At 45.5% G+C, this 22,163-nt stretch overlaps 1 protein-coding gene across 4 annotated transcripts in view; it reads left to right on the forward strand.

The window, feature by feature from the left end:
- Positions 1–21,857, forward strand: part of GPR161 (G protein-coupled receptor 161) — a 105,370-nt gene extending 83,513 nt beyond the window's left edge. For 3 of the 4 annotated variants that reach the window (XM_078658329.1, XM_078658327.1, XM_078658328.1), the window contains 3 exons: positions 14,204–14,308; positions 14,548–14,664; positions 17,319–19,299. In XM_078658329.1, the coding sequence (XP_078514455.1) occupies positions 14,204–14,308; positions 14,548–14,664; positions 17,319–17,563 (467 nt within the window). In that variant the 3' untranslated portion in view covers positions 17,564–19,299. Of the gene's footprint in view, positions 1–14,203; positions 14,309–14,547; positions 14,665–17,318 lie in introns of all 4 variants that reach the window. The other variant, XM_078658326.1, reaches the window with a different exon arrangement.
- The last annotated feature ends 306 nt before the right edge of the window (positions 21,858–22,163 follow it).

A 22,163-nucleotide genomic window follows, 5' to 3' on the forward strand; every position in this document is an offset into this window, starting at 1 on the left:
GAGTTGCTGCAAAAGTGCTGCTGGCGACCAAGTGGAAAGTGTCCGAGTGGATCGGAGCTGTAAAGAACCTGAAAGCAGAGGGGACAGGGTCTGGGTCACTTTCCAGTGACCAGGAGGGCGATGAGCGGATGCCCACCGATGTCGGGTGATTTCAGGTGAAGATTGACTCTTCAGCCACGAGGCCCAGGAGGCGTCGGCGTCGACCAGGTGCTTGATTTGAGCTGTCCCATGAAGGATGACGAGTGCTGCGGTGTTGGTTTCCGGATTGGACCCAACAAGCCTTGGCAACAACAACCCACGCAGAAAGCAGAGATTGGCTTCAGTGCAGACCAACAAGGTCTGATGGACTCACCCCTTGGTGGGGAGTCAGGGCACGTCTGGAGCAACTAGGGAAGCACAAGGAAAAGAAGAGTTACGTTCGTGGGGACCAGTCCACGGACCAGGGATCGCGACAGGGCCTCGAGCAGAAATGCTAGAAGTGGGCTCACGGAACACTTGTGGAGTGTAGGTCCACAATCTTCGGTGCAGATGGTGCTCGGGGCATGGACTACAAGTAGCCCAATGCAAAACTTGGGAAAGCTCAGGAAGTGGATGCACTAGCAAATGTGCACGTTGTCTAGGAGTTCCGGTCCCACGTCACTTGTGAGGGCTGCGGGTCTCCGCTTTGATGGAATCTCCTGTCGGCCTCTGAGAAGTCCGGGTCCTGAGTCGCAAATCCGGCGGGAGCCTTAGAAATGCAGACCGGCAAGATATTTCTTTGGTGCCTGTTTGAACAGGGGAGTCACTCCTTGACCCCAAGGGAGATTCTTCCATCTTCTAGTCGATGTAGAATGTCTAAGTTCCAGGTGTAATCTGAAGTCCTAATGACTGAGGTCACAAACTTAAACTAAGAAAGGGGGTTGGACATACGCTGGGGACCCACCTATGGGAGGGTCTGGGAAGAGGAGTGGTTACACCCATTCCCTTTGTCCAGTTTCGCGCCACAGCAGGGGCTGAGTGCCGCTGCAATCGGTTTGAACTGGGATATGCACAGGGACACCAAGTGTACCCCCAGCACTGTCTGAAAAGCATTCTCTGAATGCACCCACCCAGCCCCAATACACTAAAGTCTGTCTGGGAGGTTGTTGCACCTCCCTGTGACAGGAAACCTACTGTCCAGGCCTCCCCTGCCGGACTGTCGTCCAGCAGCAGGAGGTCAGACTTGTGTCTGTGGCTGCAGCATCCATTTTGTGATGCTGGGCCGCTTTTAAACTATTACCGGTTAGGTTAGTGTGTACATGTCTTCCCCCTCTAGAAGGGTGGAATTCTACCCCCGCCGCCAGGACTGGCAGGGGGTTAGGATTCCAAATTGTTTGACACCAAACACAACACGTTTCCATGCAGCCATTCCAAAGTTAGAAATTACCGCAAGGTTATAATGCACTTAAGAGTATCTGGTCTGTTTTCATCACAGAACAGCTATAGAGAATTTATTCCGAAAGCTGCAGAGAGGTTTTTCTCATGCATGGGCACCCTCTCACACAAAACCAAGCACTCTGCCTTCAGGATTGATAAGGCCTGTCATAGGACTGACTTATAGGTTTATATGTGTCGGTGATTAAAGGTAGATATAGGTAACCGTAGCCGATCTGGGTGCCATTTTGGAAGGCTTCCCAGGGGTGGCTTAATACATGTTTCAGCCCCTGGTAGACCTCTAGGGTACCTATGACCTTAGTACCTAAGGTGCCATATACTAGGGACTCACAAGGGTAACCCAGTAACCAATATGGAGTGTACCTAATGTTCTGCGATCGCTGCAGGCCTGTCACTGATGTTACAAAGGGATGCAGTATTTAACGGCCTGTCGTATTGCGTGAACTGGCTCACCACTGCTTTTTGAGATGTATACTGTGCTACCACTGCTTGATTCAGGTGCTCGTTCATTATTCAGTTACAATACATGCATGTCCTTTCCATCCGGAATACACAATCCGTATTCCAGCTATTGCTATCAGACATCTCTGAATGGTAACGGAGTGGATTTTAGTTATCCTACTTTGTTTTGCCACATGGGACTTGATTTCTACTTTACAATAAATGCACGTTTCCACCATTGTTGATGAAGAGTGATATCCTAAGTAAAAGTCAAAATAACAAAAACAATAAAATACTTTTTCAACATCCCTTTAGATTTTGTTCCATCTATTTTTACGGCATGTTCCCCAAATTTGAGTGTTTCATCGTGGCTATCCAGACCGGTCCAAGATCTGGTGTCTCTAGAAAACCAGTTCATTCACAAGAGGCTTTAGTGTATACTTTCTTTTTGTTCAAGTTTCTTTTTGTTCAAGTTTCTTTTTGTTCAAATCTTTATTGATTATATAAGAAGATAAACAAACAGTTGGAAAAGCAGATAATAAGAAAGAGAATGTGCCCTTCCTACAGTCCATATTGTATTGTATCACCAACATATCGAGCGCAAGTGGAATAGGTAGAGAGAAACATATGGTTAGGGAAGGGGGGGTAAGACTGGGCAGTAAACATTTTGTATTGTCATATGGAGGCACAGTAGGAACTACAATAAGCACTTCAATAACAAAGATCTGATGAGTATGAGTGAGCTGTTTTGAATTCATTAAGGGTTGCATTACTGATATTTAAGAATAAGTAACCAAGGTGGAGTGAATCGGCAGTTTAGGCCATAGCGGGAAAGCCTTCAGGCTGTGGTAGTTTAATTGAAAAAGTAGCAGCCTCAAGTGCACCCCACATAGATCTGTTGGGCAGACGCTTGTGGGTAAGTTGCAGTGAGGTAGTATCCTCTTCTCCGAGAAACGTTAGCCATTCACTTCACATATGAAAGGATACAATATTGGGTTTATTCAGATTGGTGAGAACCAATTTGCAAGCTACAGTTAGCATTTAGTCCAAAAGAAATTTGTCTGCTTCTTTTCTTATTTGTGGGATAAGTTGTCCTAGCAAAATGTAGGAGTTCATGAAAGGGGTTAATGTCCAGGGTAGTTTTTAATTAATTTAAAAATGTTATCCCGGTAATTTCAGTGTGGGACAATAAAAGAGCATGTGTGCCAAATCATCTGTATGAAGCCACACTTCGAGTAGGTGGGGTCTTGTCTAAGGTTGAGTTTGTCATTTTTCGGGGGTCCAGTACGATCTGTGAAGTATCTATTTAGTTAAGACCGCATTGGCGAAATCCTATTTGTAAAGGGGGATTTTTAGATACACTTCCAATCAAAGTTAGTTACTTTCCACATCTATTGTGATCACTAGTGTTGGGGTGTTTGACAGTTTGGCTTTCTCATTAACGTGGCAGAGTATCCTTGTATTGTCGCTAGATATTCTGTTCTTTAGAAATCCAACTTTTATGGGGTGGATGAGTTAAGATATGTTTTTTTGTAGCCAAGTAGAAAGTATAATGGCATAAATGTTGCAGTCTAGGCTAAGCAGTAAGATTGGTCTGTAATTGTTTGGAAGCATTGCATCTTTCCCTTCTTTGGGAACAACAGTTATGATGGTCTCTGCGAGGGTGCCTGTGACTTGACCTGTATTGGCAAAGTATTGGATTGTAATTGTTTTTATATAGCGCTTACTACTCCGGATGAGGTGAGAGAGAGAGAGTTTCGGCAAGTAGCATGCTACTCTGGAGCCCAAAAAGGATTAGTGATGGATTAGTATAGGGAAACATGAGTTAATTTGAGTGGTGGACATGCAAGTCTGTTAACTGAATTTGATAATTGAGAGATGGAAGAAGGAAGAGTTTAGAAAGTGTTATTTGGGAGATTATAGTAGTAAGATGAGGTTTGGGATAAGTAAAAAAAAAAAAAAGAAGTGATGGAGGACGCAAGAGTCCCTAGAGATGGATCAGCGAGATCACAGTAGGAAAATGAGGTTTGGGATGAGTTGGAGAACGAAGGTAGAGGATATATGGATGAGAACATCACAAGAAGACTGTACCCAAAACGAGAATGGACACAATTTACATTTCCAAAGTCAATGTCGAAAACTTACTACAGCAATAAATGAATGTCAAAGCACAGCAATAAAATGATGCAACTAAACAAAAACAGTATGTCAAGGGAAAAAACATGACAAACCACCACAATCCCTAAAACCAACAACTTAAAATAGCTGGACCAAATGTAAAGTTCTTGGAACTGCTTCGCAACAGTAATAAATAAAATATATATTGTGAGATTAGTGGATTGTTAGTTGGAGTGGTTGTTAGACCTCACAAATTAATAATATCCCTGTTCTGTATCAGATCCAGGTAAGTAATTTAAATCTTAGCACAGTCCTGGGTGGCTGTGGCGCAGAGCTGTCAAGCTTTACTCGGAGAAAAATAAGTGTAAATCATTTACCAGTACAGTGTTAAGTTGAAAGCACAATAAAAATCCCACTTTAATTCATAAAAGTAGTATACATTTTAATGAGCAGATAAGACATCAAAACAAGCAAGATCAAATCGGGAGAACTGGAGACCTGATTTTTAGGAGTTTGAGTTATCTTCCGCCACAAATCTGCAGTTCCCGCTATCTGGTCACGCTAGACCGGCTTTAAGTCCAAAGCCAAGGCTGACAGTAATGGACCTTTTTACTAAGCATTTGTTGTGGAAGATATTTTTACGGCAGCGGAGCAGGCTGCTGGCTGGATCCGCCAGAGTGCTAGACGACGATGGGGTGCTGCTTAGCATTTGGCCAGAAACTTGGAAACTTTCGTGTTACTTTCAGCAAGGCAAACCAGCATGTTGAAGCTCACCAGCACGACTGGTTCGGTGGTGGTCCCTTGCTAGCCTCATTCTTTTGGGGGGAAATTTCAGAAAAAGTGCCCACATTTACAATCTTGAAGAGGAGAGAGTACACTAACTCCCGCCAGGGATCCTGGACCTTTTGGGCGCCACTTGGTGAGTTAAGACCCAATCTCCTAGAAGCCATAAGCAGAGTCCAGGGTAAATCCTGTGGGAACTTGTTGCCTGGCCTTTCCTTGTTGCTGGCTTCTTGCAGCTTTTGTGTGCCTGGAGGTTAATTATTAGGATAGCCAACCAGTCCTTGAAGTCCATCCTTCTTTTCTGGGTTCGGGTGGGAACAGATACCGCCCTGAGGTTTCTCTCCACAGTTAAACAGCAGGCTCAGTCCTTCCAAGTTCCAGTCCTTTGGTTCAGCAGGTGTAGTTCTTATTTTGTTTTTCACAGGTACATCAATGTTCTGAAGAAGGTACCCAGCTGTACCACTTTTGTGCCTGGCACTAGCTTGTTGGTGGAGGGGAATCCATAACCCATCTAGAAAAGGTTCTATAATATAAAGCTTTAGTAGTGGTGGGGATTGTTCTGTGGAGTTTTAACCCCTTAATTGCTGCCGTCGGCCAACGGTCGTCACGGCCACTACCTCCCCAGTGCTGCGCACGACCGTTGGACGTCCAGTTCAGCACTGGATAATGGACAGCGCAGCACTGGGGAGGTTTGTTTACAAGCTCTAAAGGGGTTAAAGAATTGTGCTGTGTACACATCAGGGCCTTTTCCAGTTTTGTGCTTTTTAATAGCATTGACTATTTCCTCTTGTGTTGTCAGACAATCATTTTGATCTCTTTTTCTGTTAGTTTGGGCAGGTTGACTCTATCAAGATATGCGTCGCACTTGTACCTATTGAAGTATTTTTCGTCTAAAGTTCTTGGTAACGTGGAGTGGCCAAGATGGCGGAGTGAGGAGTCGCACACTCCGTGAGCTCCTCCGCTTTCAACTTTCCCGGGCCCCCTACCACTGCATCTCTCCCCCCCCACAACGCTGTAACGGGGGCGGGAGAGGACAGAGACTCACCCCCGCCGCTCCTGGGGCCAGTTTCGCTTCCTTCGAGCTGGAGGGAGCCAGAACGGGAGCACGCCTGCGGCGGCGATGCAATCTGGGGCGCCCGCCGGGAGGCCTCGGGACTGCGGTGAAGAAGGGCGTGGTAGGCCGCTGAGGCCTGCGGCGGACGCCGCTGCCATCCAGGGGGCCGCGGCTGCCCCAAGCAACGCCACTCCAGAGGGGGCCGAGAGGAGCAGGCCCCGTGGCCCAGAGGAAGCCGGTGAGTGGCGGCGCCGCGCCTCGGTGCGGCCTATGAGAGAGTGCGGCGCTTAGAGGAGCCCGCCCGGACGCTTCTGCACCGATCGGGGGCACACAGATGCTCCCCAGACTCCCCCGGCGCACCTAGGGGTCCGGAGAAATTGAGGCCAGGGATCCGGCCTACACCTGGAGGTGCCGGGTCCTACCCGCATGGGCCTGCACTGCGGCCTCAGGGCACGAGTCACCCGGCGGGGCTACTGCGACAACGAGGGAGAGACGGAGCGGCTCCACACCCACCACCAGAGCTGTAGACGGCCTTGGGGGAGTAGCCAGGCTGGGGGCCTGGAGCACAGCCTAGGGCCCGGTCCGAACGCACTGCCTCCATAGCACCCGTAGCAGAGCCGGGGGCCTGCCGCACGATCGCCTGTCCTCTCTGCTGCTACGTGAGGATGTCCTACTGAGCTGGTGGCACCAGGATCCGGAGAAGATACCAGGGGCCCGAAAGGCGAGCGGGTGCGCATCACCGGCCGGCCGGACTCACGTGGGAGCCCCTGCGGCCTACCCTGCAGACACAAGAGAGGCGAGGTAAGAGAGATCCTTCATAAAGCAGCCAACCCCCGCGTGCCTACCCGACCGGAGCAGAGCAGGGGTCAGTGCCCCCGGAGGCCATCGCCGTTTGGGCTGTATCCACGTCGCACAGACCGAGTGAGCTGCCTGGAGAGGGGTTCCGTGTTGTCCCATCCCCCTTCCCCCCCGGGAGCTGGGGCGGGCGAGCAAGACAGGGACCCAGAAGAGAGGAACCCGGGCCGAGCTGAGAGGGTTGCAGGTCCATAACCCCCACCACGAGACACACGATGGCGTGCCATAGGGGGGAAAAAGGAAGAACGCACCCTCCCCGAAATGCTGGGCAAAGGGCAGTTGAAGGGGAATAAAGGACAACCATCCCCGGGCGCACCCAAGCCCCACCAAGAGGCCAATGAAGGGGAAGTGCCCATCACCAAATCCTTCCTGGAGACTCTCTTCAATTCGCTTAGAGAGGACTTCCATACTTTGAAGCAAGAGGTCGCAGGGGAAGTCCGAGAGATCAGGAGAGAAGTTGATGGCCTTGGCGAAAGGGTATCCACCATGGAAGAGGCGGGACACGCAAGGGACGAGGAAGTGGAACTGCTACAGCAAGAGGTAGTACGGCTGAAGGAACAACAAGTCGACCTCCAGGCCCACGCCGAGGATTTGGAAAATAGGTCCCGGCGGAACAACATCCGGGTCCGAGGCGTTCCACCTAAAGAAGATGGCACAGACATCACGGGGTACCTACAAGCCCTATTCCAAGACATCCTGGGCGAATCTGCGGACTTTGCAATCAGAATAGACAGAGCTCATAGAGTGGGATTAATGCGACGGACATCCTGGCCTTCCTACCGGACTACCCTCTCAAGGAGCGCATCCTCAGGGAGGCACGGCGACAGCAGCCCCTGCGGTTTCAGGGCCACCCGGTGGCCCTCTTCCAGGACTTGTCAGCAATCACACTCCAAAAACGGAAGGCCTTCAAGGTGGCGACGGACTTTCTAAGGAGCAAAGAGACACCTTATGCCTGGGGACACCCCTTCCGCCTGATCTTCCGGTGGAACGGCACCCTGCATCAGCTTCGCTCCCTTCAGGAAACATGCGCCCTGTTGGGCATCAACCAGACTGAAGAGGGCGCATCACTGAGGCTACCTGGGCGGCCGTCTAGGGATGGCTGGCAGCAAATTGTTCTGCGACTGTCGTCGGGAGCAAGTTCAAGGCCCGATGCGCACACCATTTAGACAGAGATGGACCACGCCATCCAAGAGGTGGCCAAGGACACCGCTCTTGCAGACTGATTTGCCTCCGGGGGGAGGAACCATCAGCATCAGTCATGCCGCAGATCCGGGGGGAGAGTTCAGAGAGGGGGGGCTGTTGGGAGGGTTGTTTTGGAGGGTTGGGGGCTTTCCTTTGTCCGCTTTTTTCCTTTTTTGTTCTCTTTCCCACACGTTACACAAAGCTCTGGAGTCCATCATGAAGGGCTATGGCACTCTACAACCTTAAAGTCCTTTCCCTTAATGTGAGAGGGCTCAACAACCCAATTAAGCGCCAAGCGGTCCCCTCACTTTTGGAACACTCCTCGGCTGACATTTGCCTCCTTCAGGAGACTCACTTGTTGCCCAAAGACCAGCACCGACTTAGAACATGGGCCTTTCCCACGCAACTCTTCTCTTCCTCTTCCAAAAAAGTGGCTGGGGTGGCAATACTGGTATCCAAATCTTTCACAGGCAGAGTCCTACAGCGAGAGGCGGAGATAAAAGGGATACTTTTGGTGTATCGCTTCCTGATAGCAGGACTGACATTACTGGTGGGCTCGATTTACGCACCCAACGAGGGACAGGAAACTTTTCTCCAGACAGCGTTCGCGGCTGCCACAGCCAACACTGAACGACACCTAGTGCTTGGGGGTGACCTCAACCTCGTTTTCCATAACATAGCTGCCACTCCTGCCAAAGGTCAGGCCAGGTGGGGGCCCTCTCCAAGTCTGGACATGCACACCTTCGAGATCTAGGCCTCACGGATCTGTGGCGACACATCCACCCACTTAGCACCGCATACACTTACCATTCCGGGGCCCATAAGTCCTACGCCAGGCTCGACTACTTCCTCTGCGATGGTACCGCGAGTGCGGGAAGTGGAAATCTTGCCAGCCTCACTGTCCGACCACTCCCTGGTGGTGGCCACATTCCTCTTCCCTGCCGCACCAACCCCACAACGACACTGGCGTCATAGGGAGAACCTTCTCCACACCCGTCGACAGTAGACCAAATTACAACCGCCATTACGAACTTCCAGACACACAACAACACCACCGACACGACGCGGGCCACTCAATGGGCTGCCCTTAAAGCGGTCCTACGAGGCAAATTTATTTCCATCGCCACGGCCAACAATCGCGAGCGAGCGCAAAAAAGGGCCGAAATAGCGCAACGGGTGACGGAGCTGGAGCAAATGCACCAGTGCACGGGGGCGGCGCGGGCTTGGCGTCAATTATGCACCGAGCGGAAGGTGTTAGCCGCGTTAGATCAGGACGCTGCGGAGTACGCGGCCCTCCAGCTCTGGCACGCCTATTATGCACGGGGAGACTGGTGCATTCGACTACTGGCGAACAAGCTGCGTGAACAACGCCAGAGGCAGGGGTTACAGGCCATACGGACGGAGCAGGGCGATGTAGTTGCGGACGACGCTGCAATAGCGGAGACCTTCGGGTCGTTCTATAAATCCCTCTACGCCAGCCACACTCTCGACTTGCAGGCGGGCCAGTCTTATTTGCACGGGGCGCGTCTCCCGTTCCTGAACCAGGCACAGGCGGAGTTTCTGGATCGACCCATAGGCTTGGAGGAGGTGGTGTCGGCGATCTCACGCTTGAAGCTTGGGAAATGCCCCGGACCCGATGGGTACCCTGCGATCTTTTACAAAACATTCTGTCATCAGGTGGCACCCCTCCTGCGTGATATTTTTAATTCTTTTGCCCAGCCGGGCGCGAACCCCGCAAACCTTCTAGAAGCCGCCATTTCGGTCATACCGAAACCGGGTAGGGATAGGGCCCGCTGTAGTTCATATCGGCCGATCTCGCTATTAAACATTGCTTTCAAACTGTACACCGTAATTCTGGCGAGCCGGCTTGCACCTTACATGCAGCAACTGGTGGAGCCGGTTCAGGCGGGCTTCATACCGCAGCGGCAAACTAGTGACCACACTAGGTGGGTCCTTCACCCCATTGAAGTGGGTTCACGTACGAGGCCAGATTGCATGCTCCTCACTATCGACGCCGAAAAGGTTTTTGATAGGGTGCACTGGCCCTATCTGGAACAAGTTTTGCGTCACTTCGGCCTGGGGGATGTCCTCTGTACTCGTATCTTAAACTGCTACAGTCAGCCTACCGCCACTGTACGTGTCAACGGCCACACTTCCTCTCGCTTCCCAATTGGCAGGGGGACCCGACAAGGATGCCCCCTCTCCCCTATCTTATTCGCCCTCTATATGGAACCGCTGGCGCAGCGAGTCAGGCAGCACGCCCTTATCAAGGGCATTCTGTTCGGAGGAGACACTCACAAAATCAGCCTCTACGCGGACGATGTATTACTTTCTGTCACCGAACCGGTCCAATCACTTTGTGCGCTTTTTATTGAACTCCATAACTTTGCACTCGCTTTCGGTTTCAAGATTAATACAGACAAATCGATTGCCCTTAATGTATCCCTGCCAACGGAGACGCTGGCAGATGTTCAAGGGGAACATGATGTGCAATGGTCCTGCACCACGGTCCCCTACCTAGGAGTCCTTCTGGGCCCCACCATTCCAGCTACCATTGAGGCGAATTATACCAGACTTCGCACGCAGCTCCGCGAAGAACTCAGGCGATGGAAGCGCCACTCTCTCTCATGGCTTGGGAGGATAGCTGCCAGGAAAATGACCCTTCTGCCACAGATACTTTATCTGTTCCAGACCTTTCCCCTCCGGCCACCGAAGGGCTGGATCCAACAAACACAGTCCGATCTGGCACGCTTCATTTGGCAGGAACGCCGACCACACTTTAAACATGATATCGCAGTTCTCCCACCTGACCATGGCGGCGTAGCAGATCTCCAACTTTATTTTAACGCAACACAACTCCGAATCTTGGTGGAGTGGTATCAACTGGAATCCGGAAAGACTTGGCTCTTCCAGGACCAGGCTGTAGCGGGTATGCCCCTCCAGGGGATCCCCTTTCTCCCAAGGCGCCATCGGCCGCCCAACCTCTACGCGTCCCAGATCACAGGCATGGTTATGGTAGTGTGGGATCGGGTCGCCATCAAACATGAGTTGACATCGTTCCCCTCCCCTCTAACACCGCTATTTGCTAACCCCGACTTCACCCCGGGACTGGACCCTAAGGCTTTTGTGGCCTGGCGACAGTCCCCGTGCAGAGCCCTGGGACATCTTTTTAATTTGGATGGTATCCTCTCCTTTCCACAGATGAAGAGGACTATGGCATCCCGGAGGATAGCAGGCTATCCTACATACAGGTGCGTCATTGGGCACTCCACCCTGAGGTTCGACCTGGAGCATAACGACATCTAACTCCCTACGAGAAATGGCTAGTCACCCGCACTCCCGAGAAGAAATGAATCTCAGACCTGTATCAACACCTCCCCCTCTTGAGCACTTACACATACTGGGAGCGGGAACTGGGGAGGGCCTTCACGCATAAAGAATGGGGCAGTGTCCATCACAGAGCAAGGCATTCCGCATATCACCTTGGACTGACCAAATCCCTGACTAAAGTGGCCACCTACTGATATCGCACGCCTGAGCTCTTGCATTCGTTTGACCCCCGCATCAGCGATCGCTGCTGGAGAGGGTGTGGGGAGTTGAGCACACTGGAACATCTGCTCTGGAGCTGCGACCACCTACAGGGGTACTGGGGCACGATATTGGATGACATAGACTCACACTTAGACACCCAACTTCCCCGATTCCCTGCTTACATCCTGCTGGGATTGCCGAATGCCCTGATGTATCCCTTGAAGTCACGGAGAGGCCGCCTGATTGCTATTGCATTAGGGGAGGCCACGCAAAACATCTTAGCACACTGGAGGACACCACAGGCCACCCCACATACAGGCTGGTTAGACAGGCTGTGGATGGTGCTTGGAATGGAGAAGCTATCCCTGGTAAAGGCTGGTCGGGGAGACTAATTCGCGGAGCTGTGTAGGCCATTCTTGACTCTCCTCACAGGGGAGTTCCGTGAACTGAGTTGCCCCCGATACCTACGCCTTCTCCGATTGGCGGACACCCCAATCCCGGATCAGAAGGCGCCCAAGTGCAAACTGCAACCACGCGCTGATGTTACACTCACTCATTGACTTTCCTTTTCATAACAGGTTTATCGTTTTGCTTTGTGGACAAGGGGGGCGGGAAGGGGGAGGGACCTGTTGTTTTGTTGGGGGGTGTTATCTGTGACCTACAACGCCAAATTGCTTCCTCTAGCACAGAGTATACTTATTATTATTGCATTGAAGCTTACTGCGCTACACATGCTTGACACAGTTAGTTCGTGTTGTTTTGTCCCTTGTGAAAACTCAATAAAAGATTTAAACCATAAAGTTCTTGGTAGAGCTCTCTGAAGATATAAACCGTTTTATTGGAGTTGGTGTGGATGAGACCTTTATTGTCCTTAATAGCATTTATAGACTACCTTTTGTATCATATTTTTTTTAATAGTCGTCTACTAGGGTTTTGCCCTTTTTAGTATCCTCTCATAACCTAATGATTTTTTGTTTGACCCAAATGCCTGCTCTAGTGCTTAAAAGCTTGTTGTAGTCCTTTCTTTTCTTGACAATCTCATTTAGAATGTGTTTATCTTTAGAGGTGATGTGGGCTTTCTCTTAGTCTATGATTTGTTTTCTTTAGTTCCATTAGCTTCCTTGTTCGTATTCTATCTAATTTTTATAATCCCACCTCATAGTGTAGCCTAAAGTACCTCCGATATGCATGAAACATTGTGTCCTCATGCATAGTAACCTTAGGTGGATTAGCTGGATAAGGGGGTAGTACTCCTACATTATTTAATAGAACCGTGTAGCATCAGTAGTGATGCTACCATCTAACTACAGCTCTGGTATTAGCGACAGTACTCTTTATCTGCTAGTCACCCAAGCCACAGTTGGAAAGTGGCTTGGGTGAAGGGGTTTGGCTATTGAGACCTTACCTCGAAAGTGGCCACAGTAATTCAGTTTAGCTCTGCTCTTTCACTCCCCTCTAATGTCAATGCCCTAACAAAAATGTATGTTTGGTTCATACACAAATATTTATATATATATATGAGAGAGCGAGTGCACAATACACATAAGATACATGTTTAAGTCTGTATGTTGCTTCTCATTCACTACCTACCATGTTTCAAATCCACAAAACTTCTTGTCTACCAACTAAACTATATCTGTACTGTATTAATTTGAAGTATGTGCTTGACTTTTTTGGGAAATAAATAAATAAGTTGGGATTGAGATAAGGGTTGTCTGCTTATACAACTGATATTTTGCCACAGGATATAATCTCCCGTCTTCATTCATCGCTTAGTGCATTTTCCAGTCCCCCACTCACTTCAGCTGTTTGTTTGTTTATTTATGTTTTTATTTAAAGAGTTTTATATAGCGTTGGCTAGACCCGAAGGTATCGGAGCACTTTACATAAGGTCCCACATAGTTGCAAACTTACATCAGTTACATATTACCAATGATACCAGTAAAAACATTTAAGGAGCATAGAAGAAAAGGAAAATAGAGTGAGAAGGGTAAGGGGGTATGGGAGAAAGGGGTAGGGTATAGATACAACGGTGAGACGAAGGGAAAGTCTGCCCAAGGTCCGGCTGGGTAGGTGACGGCTGAGTGGGAATCCGCAGCCCATCTCCTTTTCAGCTATCGGGTAGCTCCACCGGGCATCGGTCAGATAGCTAGGTCTCAACAGAAAAACATTAACGGGATAAAAGGCAAGAAGAAGGGAGCGTAGAGGGGGAAGGGGGTATGGTGAAGGGGTAGGAGGGGTATACGACAGAGACGAAGAAACGTCTGCCCAATGTCCGGCTGGATAGGTGACAGCCGAGGGGTGATCCACAGCCCGTCTCCTCTTCAGCTAACCGGTAGCTTCACTGGGCATTGGTCAAATGGCAGGGTCTCAACGGTTGAGGGAAAGTTCAAAGAGTACATTTCCTCTGCTCCTGGGACAGCAGCTCGCTGCACCGCGTCCAAGGTATTTAAGATATTATGCAGATGGACAGTAGTTTTTGTAGAGATTTCCAGCACATTAGAATGACTGGTGTGCCACAATGCCGGTTCTGGTATTACAGGCGACTGTAATCTTGAATCCTATTCTTGCTATCTTCATATTTGTTATACTCTGTATGCTAACCTGCCATCTTGACAACTACCCAAATGTGTGGTTGTTATGTTACATAATTGACTACTTCATTTAATTTTTATGGTAAAGTAAACTTACTTCCACGCTTTGATCATCAAATTTGGATGTATATCGATATGAACCAAGTTTAACTTTTGTAAACACTGTGTAAAAGACATATCTTTGAGACTATAAATGCTGTTCTAAGGACGGTTTTCAAATTGTGTTTTTCAGATTTGGGATTGTCGCCACATCTCACGGCTATCATGGCAAGTTCACAGCCTACTGGTTATAGCAGTAGCACTGGGGATACTGGTTTCAGTTGCTCACAAGAATCTGGTAAATATAACATTTATATAGAAACTGGAAGCTGGTATATTTGCTTGTAGCTGCTTCCAAAGCTTAAGTATTGGCAATAACCTTCATGAAAAGGTTTGCCTGTCATTCTGTTTTAGGGTATTGCATAGGTTTATTACAAGCAGTGACACTTTTTAATGTCAATCATTCCATTTTATTTGCTATAACGCTTTAGAAACATTTTAAATCACATAGTTCTGTCGGTTTACCACTTGTTTCAGGAACTGATGTAATGCTGCTTGAGGAATGTTCTGACAGTGCACACCAACCTGAGTATATTTATCCTAGCCGAAGGAGGAGTTCAGTTACCTTTGAAGACGAGGTTGAGCAACTTAAAGGTATGTTTCAGTTGATGACTTATGTTTCAGAAATGTCATGAGTTTATGCGTTATTTGTCAATTCTATAAAGTAAAAAAATGTTACCTTTACTGTGGGATATGCCTTTGTTCAATTTGCCTGCAATTATAAATTGATAAATTTCTACTTCAATACTGTTGTCCCCAAGGTGAGCAACTGTAGATAGCAAGTAATTTGAACACTGCTGCCATTGGTGTCTCCTTGAGTTCTCCTGTAGTCCAGTAGTGTCCTGTTCAAAAGGTTCAGTCCTAGACTCTTGCCATCACCCATATGTTGGATCTCATTATGCTCACAGCAGCCATGTCGTGCTGGTAGTTACAGGGTCTTGTTAAACTACAGACATCCTGCAAGGTTTTTTAAAAAGTGTTTCGCGATAATTGCAGCACACCTTAGCGGTAGCGCTATTCATGTCTTTCTTATCTGGAAGACTCGCTGTTAAAGAGCAGCAGTGCCTAGCGCACACTCAGACAGCAGTGTCACTTTTACACAGGTTAGGTTTTGCAGTCCAAGCCAAAACAGTTGCATCTCTCCCCTTAGCAGATAAAATGCTTTTTGGGGAGGTATTAAACAGTCCTAGGCAAAGCCCATCACAGCCAGGATAGAGACATTGCATTTCAAAGGCTGCTCCATCTTTATTGGATGCCATATGTCCTGTAACAATGATAATGGATTTGTTGTGGAGGATGACCTCGTACATTGCGATAGTGCTGCATGCTCAACTCCCCTTTGGCCACCACTGTAGTGTCTGGCTAAGAAATGGTCACAAGCTTCGGGTCAATGTGACTATCTAGTGTTGACAGAGTTCAGCACAATCTCAAAGGGTGGAGCCACAAGAACTTGTTACTGGGCAGATTGTTTGCCACCCTCCGCCACCGGTGATGAGATGCCGCAGTCTCAGGATAGGGTGCAATTCTAGGCAAACAGACCGGTCAAGGCACCTGGACACACCAGCAGCAAAAAATAAATAGCAATTTCATAGAGCTAACAGCAATTCAGTTGGAACTCAAAGTATTTTACGTTCTGTTTCCAAGAAAGAGTCCTGGTGAAAACAGACGAGACAGCAATGTATGACTTATAGAAACAAAGGGGCACTCCCTCGCCTCAACTATTGGTATTATCGATAGGGCACTCGACCAATCACCACCAAATTTTGCTTAAAGTAGAGCATCTGCCGGCACGGGCATTGAATGTGTGGACTTGTTAACAGCACCTCTTTCAGGAATCCTCCCAGAGTAATGTAAAATTTTACCAGAAGTTTCTGTTCAGCGATTTGCCTAGCCGGTTTCTCGTTTTATATAAATTCCATCCACACATTAAAAATCGGAAGTAAGGTTAAAAGACAAGTGCAGGAGTAGTTTGTGGTCTCTCCAGTAGGTGGCAGAGAACCACAAGATAATAATAGTAAGGACCCTACAACCTTGAAGGACTAGGAGTATGGCCACTGGAATTATGTAGCAAGGAAGGGCCTAATCATGCAGTGCAGCAGGGCATATTAAATGATGCTCCAAAGAAAGGCAAATTATGCAGCATACTGCCTGCACATTTTGTGGCAGTATTCGTTATTTTATAATTTTGTACATATTTTAATACTGTGGGCAAAGTTTCCACTTCAATAGTTATCAGTTTAATATCTAAATAACATCAGTCAGCAACTGAAAGTTTGCTAATTAACCGCTTCAAAGAACCTGTCACTGCACCAAGACGTCTGAAATCATTCTTAGTAACTTTTTTGATCTGGTTGAGCGAGACAATTTTTTTCGTTAAAATCTGCAAATTATGCGGCAGGCGATGGATTTTGTAGCAAGTGTATCGGATTCATAATAATGCGGAAAAGTGGCTGCCACAATCACAATTCCTCTGTCCCCAAGACTTTGTTTCACAGGGTAACTTTGTCATTCTTTTTTTTTTTTTCTAACTCTATACACTTGTTTTATTCCTGATACACATTTACTCCTACAAATCAGCTGTTTGTTCCACTTTCTACCACAAAAACAAAAACTGTAGCTTTTGTAAGGCACTGCTGTATAAATGTGAAATCTCTGTACTTGAAAGCCCCTTGCATTCTTTGAGCGCAAGGACAAATTGTAACTCTATTGTATTTCAGATTGTATTGCAAATATAGCTGGACTTTTCCCTGCTCCTGCAACTTCAGGTTTTACATCCCTCAACTGCGTACAGTGTTATAGATCCAAATGAGTGCTGTTTAGGTTAAATGAGACAAATGTTTTGTATTTTGACTTTCAGAAAAAATGTCTTAACAAAATAGTACAAAATACATAATCTTAAAGAACCTACAAGATAGTGGAACAGGAAAATGCCATTATGATTAAATGGAGCGAATCAGTGCATTCAAGTTAATTATACAGTTTTCATAACTGACATGGGTTTGCTGCTAAAATCCCGATGCTTTAGGCATGTTTATATATACCCAGGCTCCCTTGTACTTAATTAAAAGGGCCATTGGTCTGGTCGAAATTCAGCTTGTGAAGCTTAAATGTGAAAAACTGAAAAACATTTGATATTTCAAAAATGACCCAATTTGTTGATGGCGCTTACGTTCTCTCCATGTTTATGCTTTACATACAGTCCGTTAATTGCAGTGTTTTAACGTTATATGTATCTTGATTTATTCCAGAATCGGCTAAAAAATCAATAGTCCATGTCAGTGCTGAAGTCCATACATCATTGGACAGCTTTGCTGCCTGTCTTGCAAAAACTATCGAAACAGATGCTAAAATCAGTTTGTTTGGGGAAGATGCCATTCAAGGTGCGTCATTTGCAGCTCGATCAACTCAAGGAAGTATCAATATTCGAAAATGCACCAAAAGCCACAACGGTCAAAGACTTCACCTGCAGAGTATTGAGGAAGGGAATTTTTAACAGTGGAAACAAAGAAGAGAACGAATCTACCAACTTCTACTAAATTCATTCCTTTTTTGTAGGTTTTTTGTGACAACAGTGGCAAAAAACACTTGAAATCCGTTACTTTGAAGCACATGGACATCAATCCTTTTGCTGTGCTGAATCTTTCTGATCTATGTTTACGTTGCACGGACCTTTAAAAGAGTTTAGCAAAAAGTGGTGGCAGTCCCTACAATTTTGCAGGTATTCTGTACCGGTATAATAAGATGGTTGCATTCGTGCCAAAGGGTTATGCAAAGTACATAGATTTCCTTAATGGTACCTGAGTACAGTGTGACTAAATAGCTATGGTACTCATTTAGATATTCAATCCCCAAGCAGCGCGTAGGGCTTAAAAAAGTAAAAATTCTCATTTTCGGCTGCTAAGACCTGACCTCAGAAATGAATGAGTCATTTCCATTGGTGTCATAACTGCTTGTGGAAACTATCCGCTCTCGTGGTACTGATGATCTAAAATGCACAACAGCTATCTGGAAAGGGAATAGAAGGGAGGTAGATGATCAAACATTATATTACAGCTCTCTGTGGTCTTCGCACCTGCGTCCAGACTCCTCCATCTAAAAAATGTCAGGTCAGTTGCAAGGGGACCCAGGAAAAGGAGGCATGTAGAATATAAATTCCAGCAAGAGTGCCAGCAGCAACCCTTGCCCAACCATGCTTTTGGTCGTTGCCACTCTAGTGTCAGGATTTCAGAGGAATCCATTGGTGTAAAAATTCCATATTCTGGGTGGTTAGCGTTTCACTGCCAAGAAATTCTGGGTCACCTGAACTGGGCTTTTGGACGTTTCACCAAATGAAAGTATTTGTTGTGAAGTACTAAGAAAGACTATCATACATAAAATATAACGCTGAGCTTTAAATTGTTATTGTTATGAGTAAAATAAGAAAGCACCTGGATGGCAGAACGTGCAAATTAAAAGGCGAGGTTAAAGAAGGGGATCCATACTGTAAAAGTAAAGAGGGTATGTGTGTGTTTTAAAGCAAACAGCGCCCTTCAGTAGTATTTTGTATTAAATAATATTTCACGTAACGTGAATTTGTGCACACCACAAATTACATAAACATATGTATTTTGTAAGGCTCATTTGATGAGAAAACCATGAGTCTTATACTTAATTCACAGCCTGTAATGGTTAATGGGTGTGTATACTTTTTCATTGCGTCCTCCAGCTCATGAGCAAGTGGAAAATTGAGTTTAAAGTAAATAACTGTAGCAGTATTACCAGAAGCACTTGTCCTGACTGTATTTAGTTTTCCCTAAAGATGCATTATCTACTGCAGATAATTAAATCTATAACGTTCAGGGGTTCTTTCTCTATGCATACATGCATATGTAAGTGTTGGCTTTCAGTGATGTGTTATTGCACAATATCTTTAGGTTCTTATGAGGGTTTTTTTTTACTACCAAACATAGATTACATCTGCATTGAATTCTGATTGGTCTCTGAATTATGCCTCTCTCCCTTAAATTCAGAGACTTCATCTGCTAATTACCTGGCATGTCAAAATGAAAGTTTGGAAATTAGGAAATGCTTGCAGATATTTTACACTTTTATTTTGCAAGGATTAAATCGGCAGATATTAGTAATCCATTTCCGTGTGTAAGTACTTTTATGCACACTACATTTATGGCTTTTCAATAATTTAAAAGTGTCCAGTAACATAAACTTTCCAAAACTGTACAAATTACACAAGGATAATGACTGCAGACTTTTTTTTTTTAGTTCATTGAGTGTTTCCCCTTATTTTAATTTGTGGCATTTATGCTTATTTTCTGTAAGGCACACGATCATGGGCTTGAATTGTTTCAGGGACACTGAAAAGCTTGTCTGGAGAGGATTTTTTTTTAAGCAGGGGTGCCTAGCAAATGTCGGGGTTTCGAACCATGCTATGTCTATCCAAAATGTTACATTTACATACACATCATGTATTTGGAACTTCTTTACAATCAGTGGTTGTCTAGGTATTGTAGCATGGACCTGTATGCGGGTGCTCCACTGATGTACATTGGACAGTCATGAAGTAAAACAACCCACATGCCTTTGTTAAAATGTCTTGTACATGTGGCAACTTTTTATATTTTTTATTAAATAGCTCTTGTGGTGTTAGACGTGATGGAAAACCATGGAAAAGCGTTTGAAGTGGTTTTAAAAAAAATTGAAAATTAGTCTTACAGGTACACTAAAAGGGTCACAAACAGTTCTGGGATGTATAGAACTGTTTGGCTCAATACTTATGCATACATTCCTAAATGGAATTCCTAGGACCTCTTTCTGAAAGTGCCTTTGTTCTACAACATGCACTAAATAATATTTCAGTGGAATTTTGTGGCAGGGTTTTCCCTTTTTGTAGCTGGAATGTAAAGCATGGAACTTTAAAAAAAATATATATATTTCCAGTCCTTTCAAATGTGATTATTTCACAGCCTTCCATTGACCGTTCCAAAAATCCCACAGCAAGCCAACATACCCCACTTTCCCCATTACATTGAATACATCTCTTCAAAGGTTTCACCAATCCTCGATTTCTCCAGTTTTTCGGTTTTTTGGCTCTTGACGTGGCAGTGTATTTTCAGAATGCAAGGAGAGCAGAGTACATTGTTCTTTTATCAAGAGAGAATTCTGCTTTGCTCTGGTATGGTTGGTATGCCTCATCGCCCACATTTAATTTCTGAAGTTGAGAATCGAGCTGCTTTCATCAGCCTCTAGGTGTGAAAAGAGCAAGTACAAATATTTTAACTGACCTGATTTCTTTTGTAAGCTTTTAATGGAGAGTTTATTAGCTGATATTGCTCTAAAGGCAATATAAATGTGACAGATTGTGTTCATAATTCATGGCAGCCTTTACGTGTTACAGCCATCTATTGTAAATCTGTTAAATAGCTCATCCGAATTGTATTAGCATAGTGCTTTTGTGGTGATGAAGATGGTTCAAAATGTACAGTGCAGACTGCCAACACCATGTGGCCTTTTTCTGTTACCGAAAGTGTTATAAGTGCCCTCCTTCTATGACCTTACTTCTAAAAACTGGATTTTTGGGGGGTGATATACCTGAAATTGCAAGTCTAAGCAGAACCAGGCTGACAAATTTTACTTGGATTTCCAGAAGTAAGGCTTTAGAGTATGTTTACAAAAACAAAACCGAACCCGAAAAAAACGAAATTACGTTTTTTGAGCCCATTCATAATTTATATTGCACACCCAAATGGTCACACTGCTTTTCGCTTGTTAAGAGGCACTTCCTGCAAAAGTGGCACAACATCCAATGGGAAGCTAATACTTTTTATGGCCTAAAAACGGAATAAAACATGTCAAATGCAGCCAAACGTTTTAATATAAGTAGTTGATGAATTATAAGTTAGGCAGAGCCTTTCTTTAATATCAGCTTTGCCAACCATTGTCAAGGGCACGTACTCTTTTACAAAGAGCTGCCTCAGTGTTGCTTATCTTTTTGTCTTCCCTTTGAAGCTCCATTTTAAAACCGTGTTGCATTTCTACTGTACAGAGAAGTTTCTTTCCATTTCTCAAATCTCCAAAATGGTTACTGGAAGTACAAATCACTTAATGTTTTTAACATTTTAGTTGCACAGAGTAGGGCACTAGATAAATTCTTTTTGTTGTTTTTTTTTTAAATCGCTTTTCAGTTCTGATTTCTGTTTTGGGTATTTTAGAGCATCTCTGTATTCTTCTCAGGACTGAAGCATCATCATTCTGCCTTTAAGCCCCTTTCTCTCCAAAGACTGCTCGGTAATGCACTCTTAATAGGGAGTACTGACAATCTTGAGCCTGGGTTTATGTTGGAAAGGTTACCTTATGCTTAGCAAATTCAGAAACTACACTATCATTTGCAGCAATAATTCTTTCAGAAGTCTATTGGTAACTATGTTCTTTGTTTAACTCAACTTAAATATGTGATCTTAGCTAGTACAGATGCTATAACTTTAACTTATGCTATTTTATTGACCACTGAAAAGTATGAGGCTGTAGTGGCACAATCTGATTGAAATCTATGACCTGCAGGCTAAAAGTGCACATTGGCAGCAGGTGCATTACATCATTGAGCTAGCTTACCAATGAGAACTTTTAGCTTAGTTGTTTTTCTGCATGTCCGCATACATTTTAAATGCATATTTTTTATGTATATTTTGCTTTCCTTCCCTTTTTACAGCAAATTGATTGCATATCGGTGCTGTAAATTTCTGCATTTGACAGAAATGTGTCCTTAATGTTACACCACCAAAGTATTCTATTTTTTTTTTAAATTTTTTTTTTAGCTGTGGATTGATTTTCTAAACATGTTAACGTGTAATCTGACAAGTGAGAATGTAACTCTGGAAAGTCTCTCTATTTGTGAGAAACACCTTATTATCCACCAATTGGCTACAAGTAGAGAGCTCAGATTTTTATTCAATGTTTGCAGGAATGCATACTGCTTCATAAAACAACTTTCCAATGCCAAATGGTCAGTATCAAATATTCAAGTAGTATTCGTATTCTAGCTTTGTACACATAGATTTCAGTCCTAAAATGCAACAGTAATCTAGATTTTTCTTAAGGAG

This window comes from Lissotriton helveticus, chromosome 8 (assembly GCF_964261635.1).
Source record: "Lissotriton helveticus chromosome 8, aLisHel1.1, whole genome shotgun sequence".
NCBI classification, from domain to species: Eukaryota; Metazoa; Chordata; class Amphibia; order Caudata; family Salamandridae; genus Lissotriton; species Lissotriton helveticus.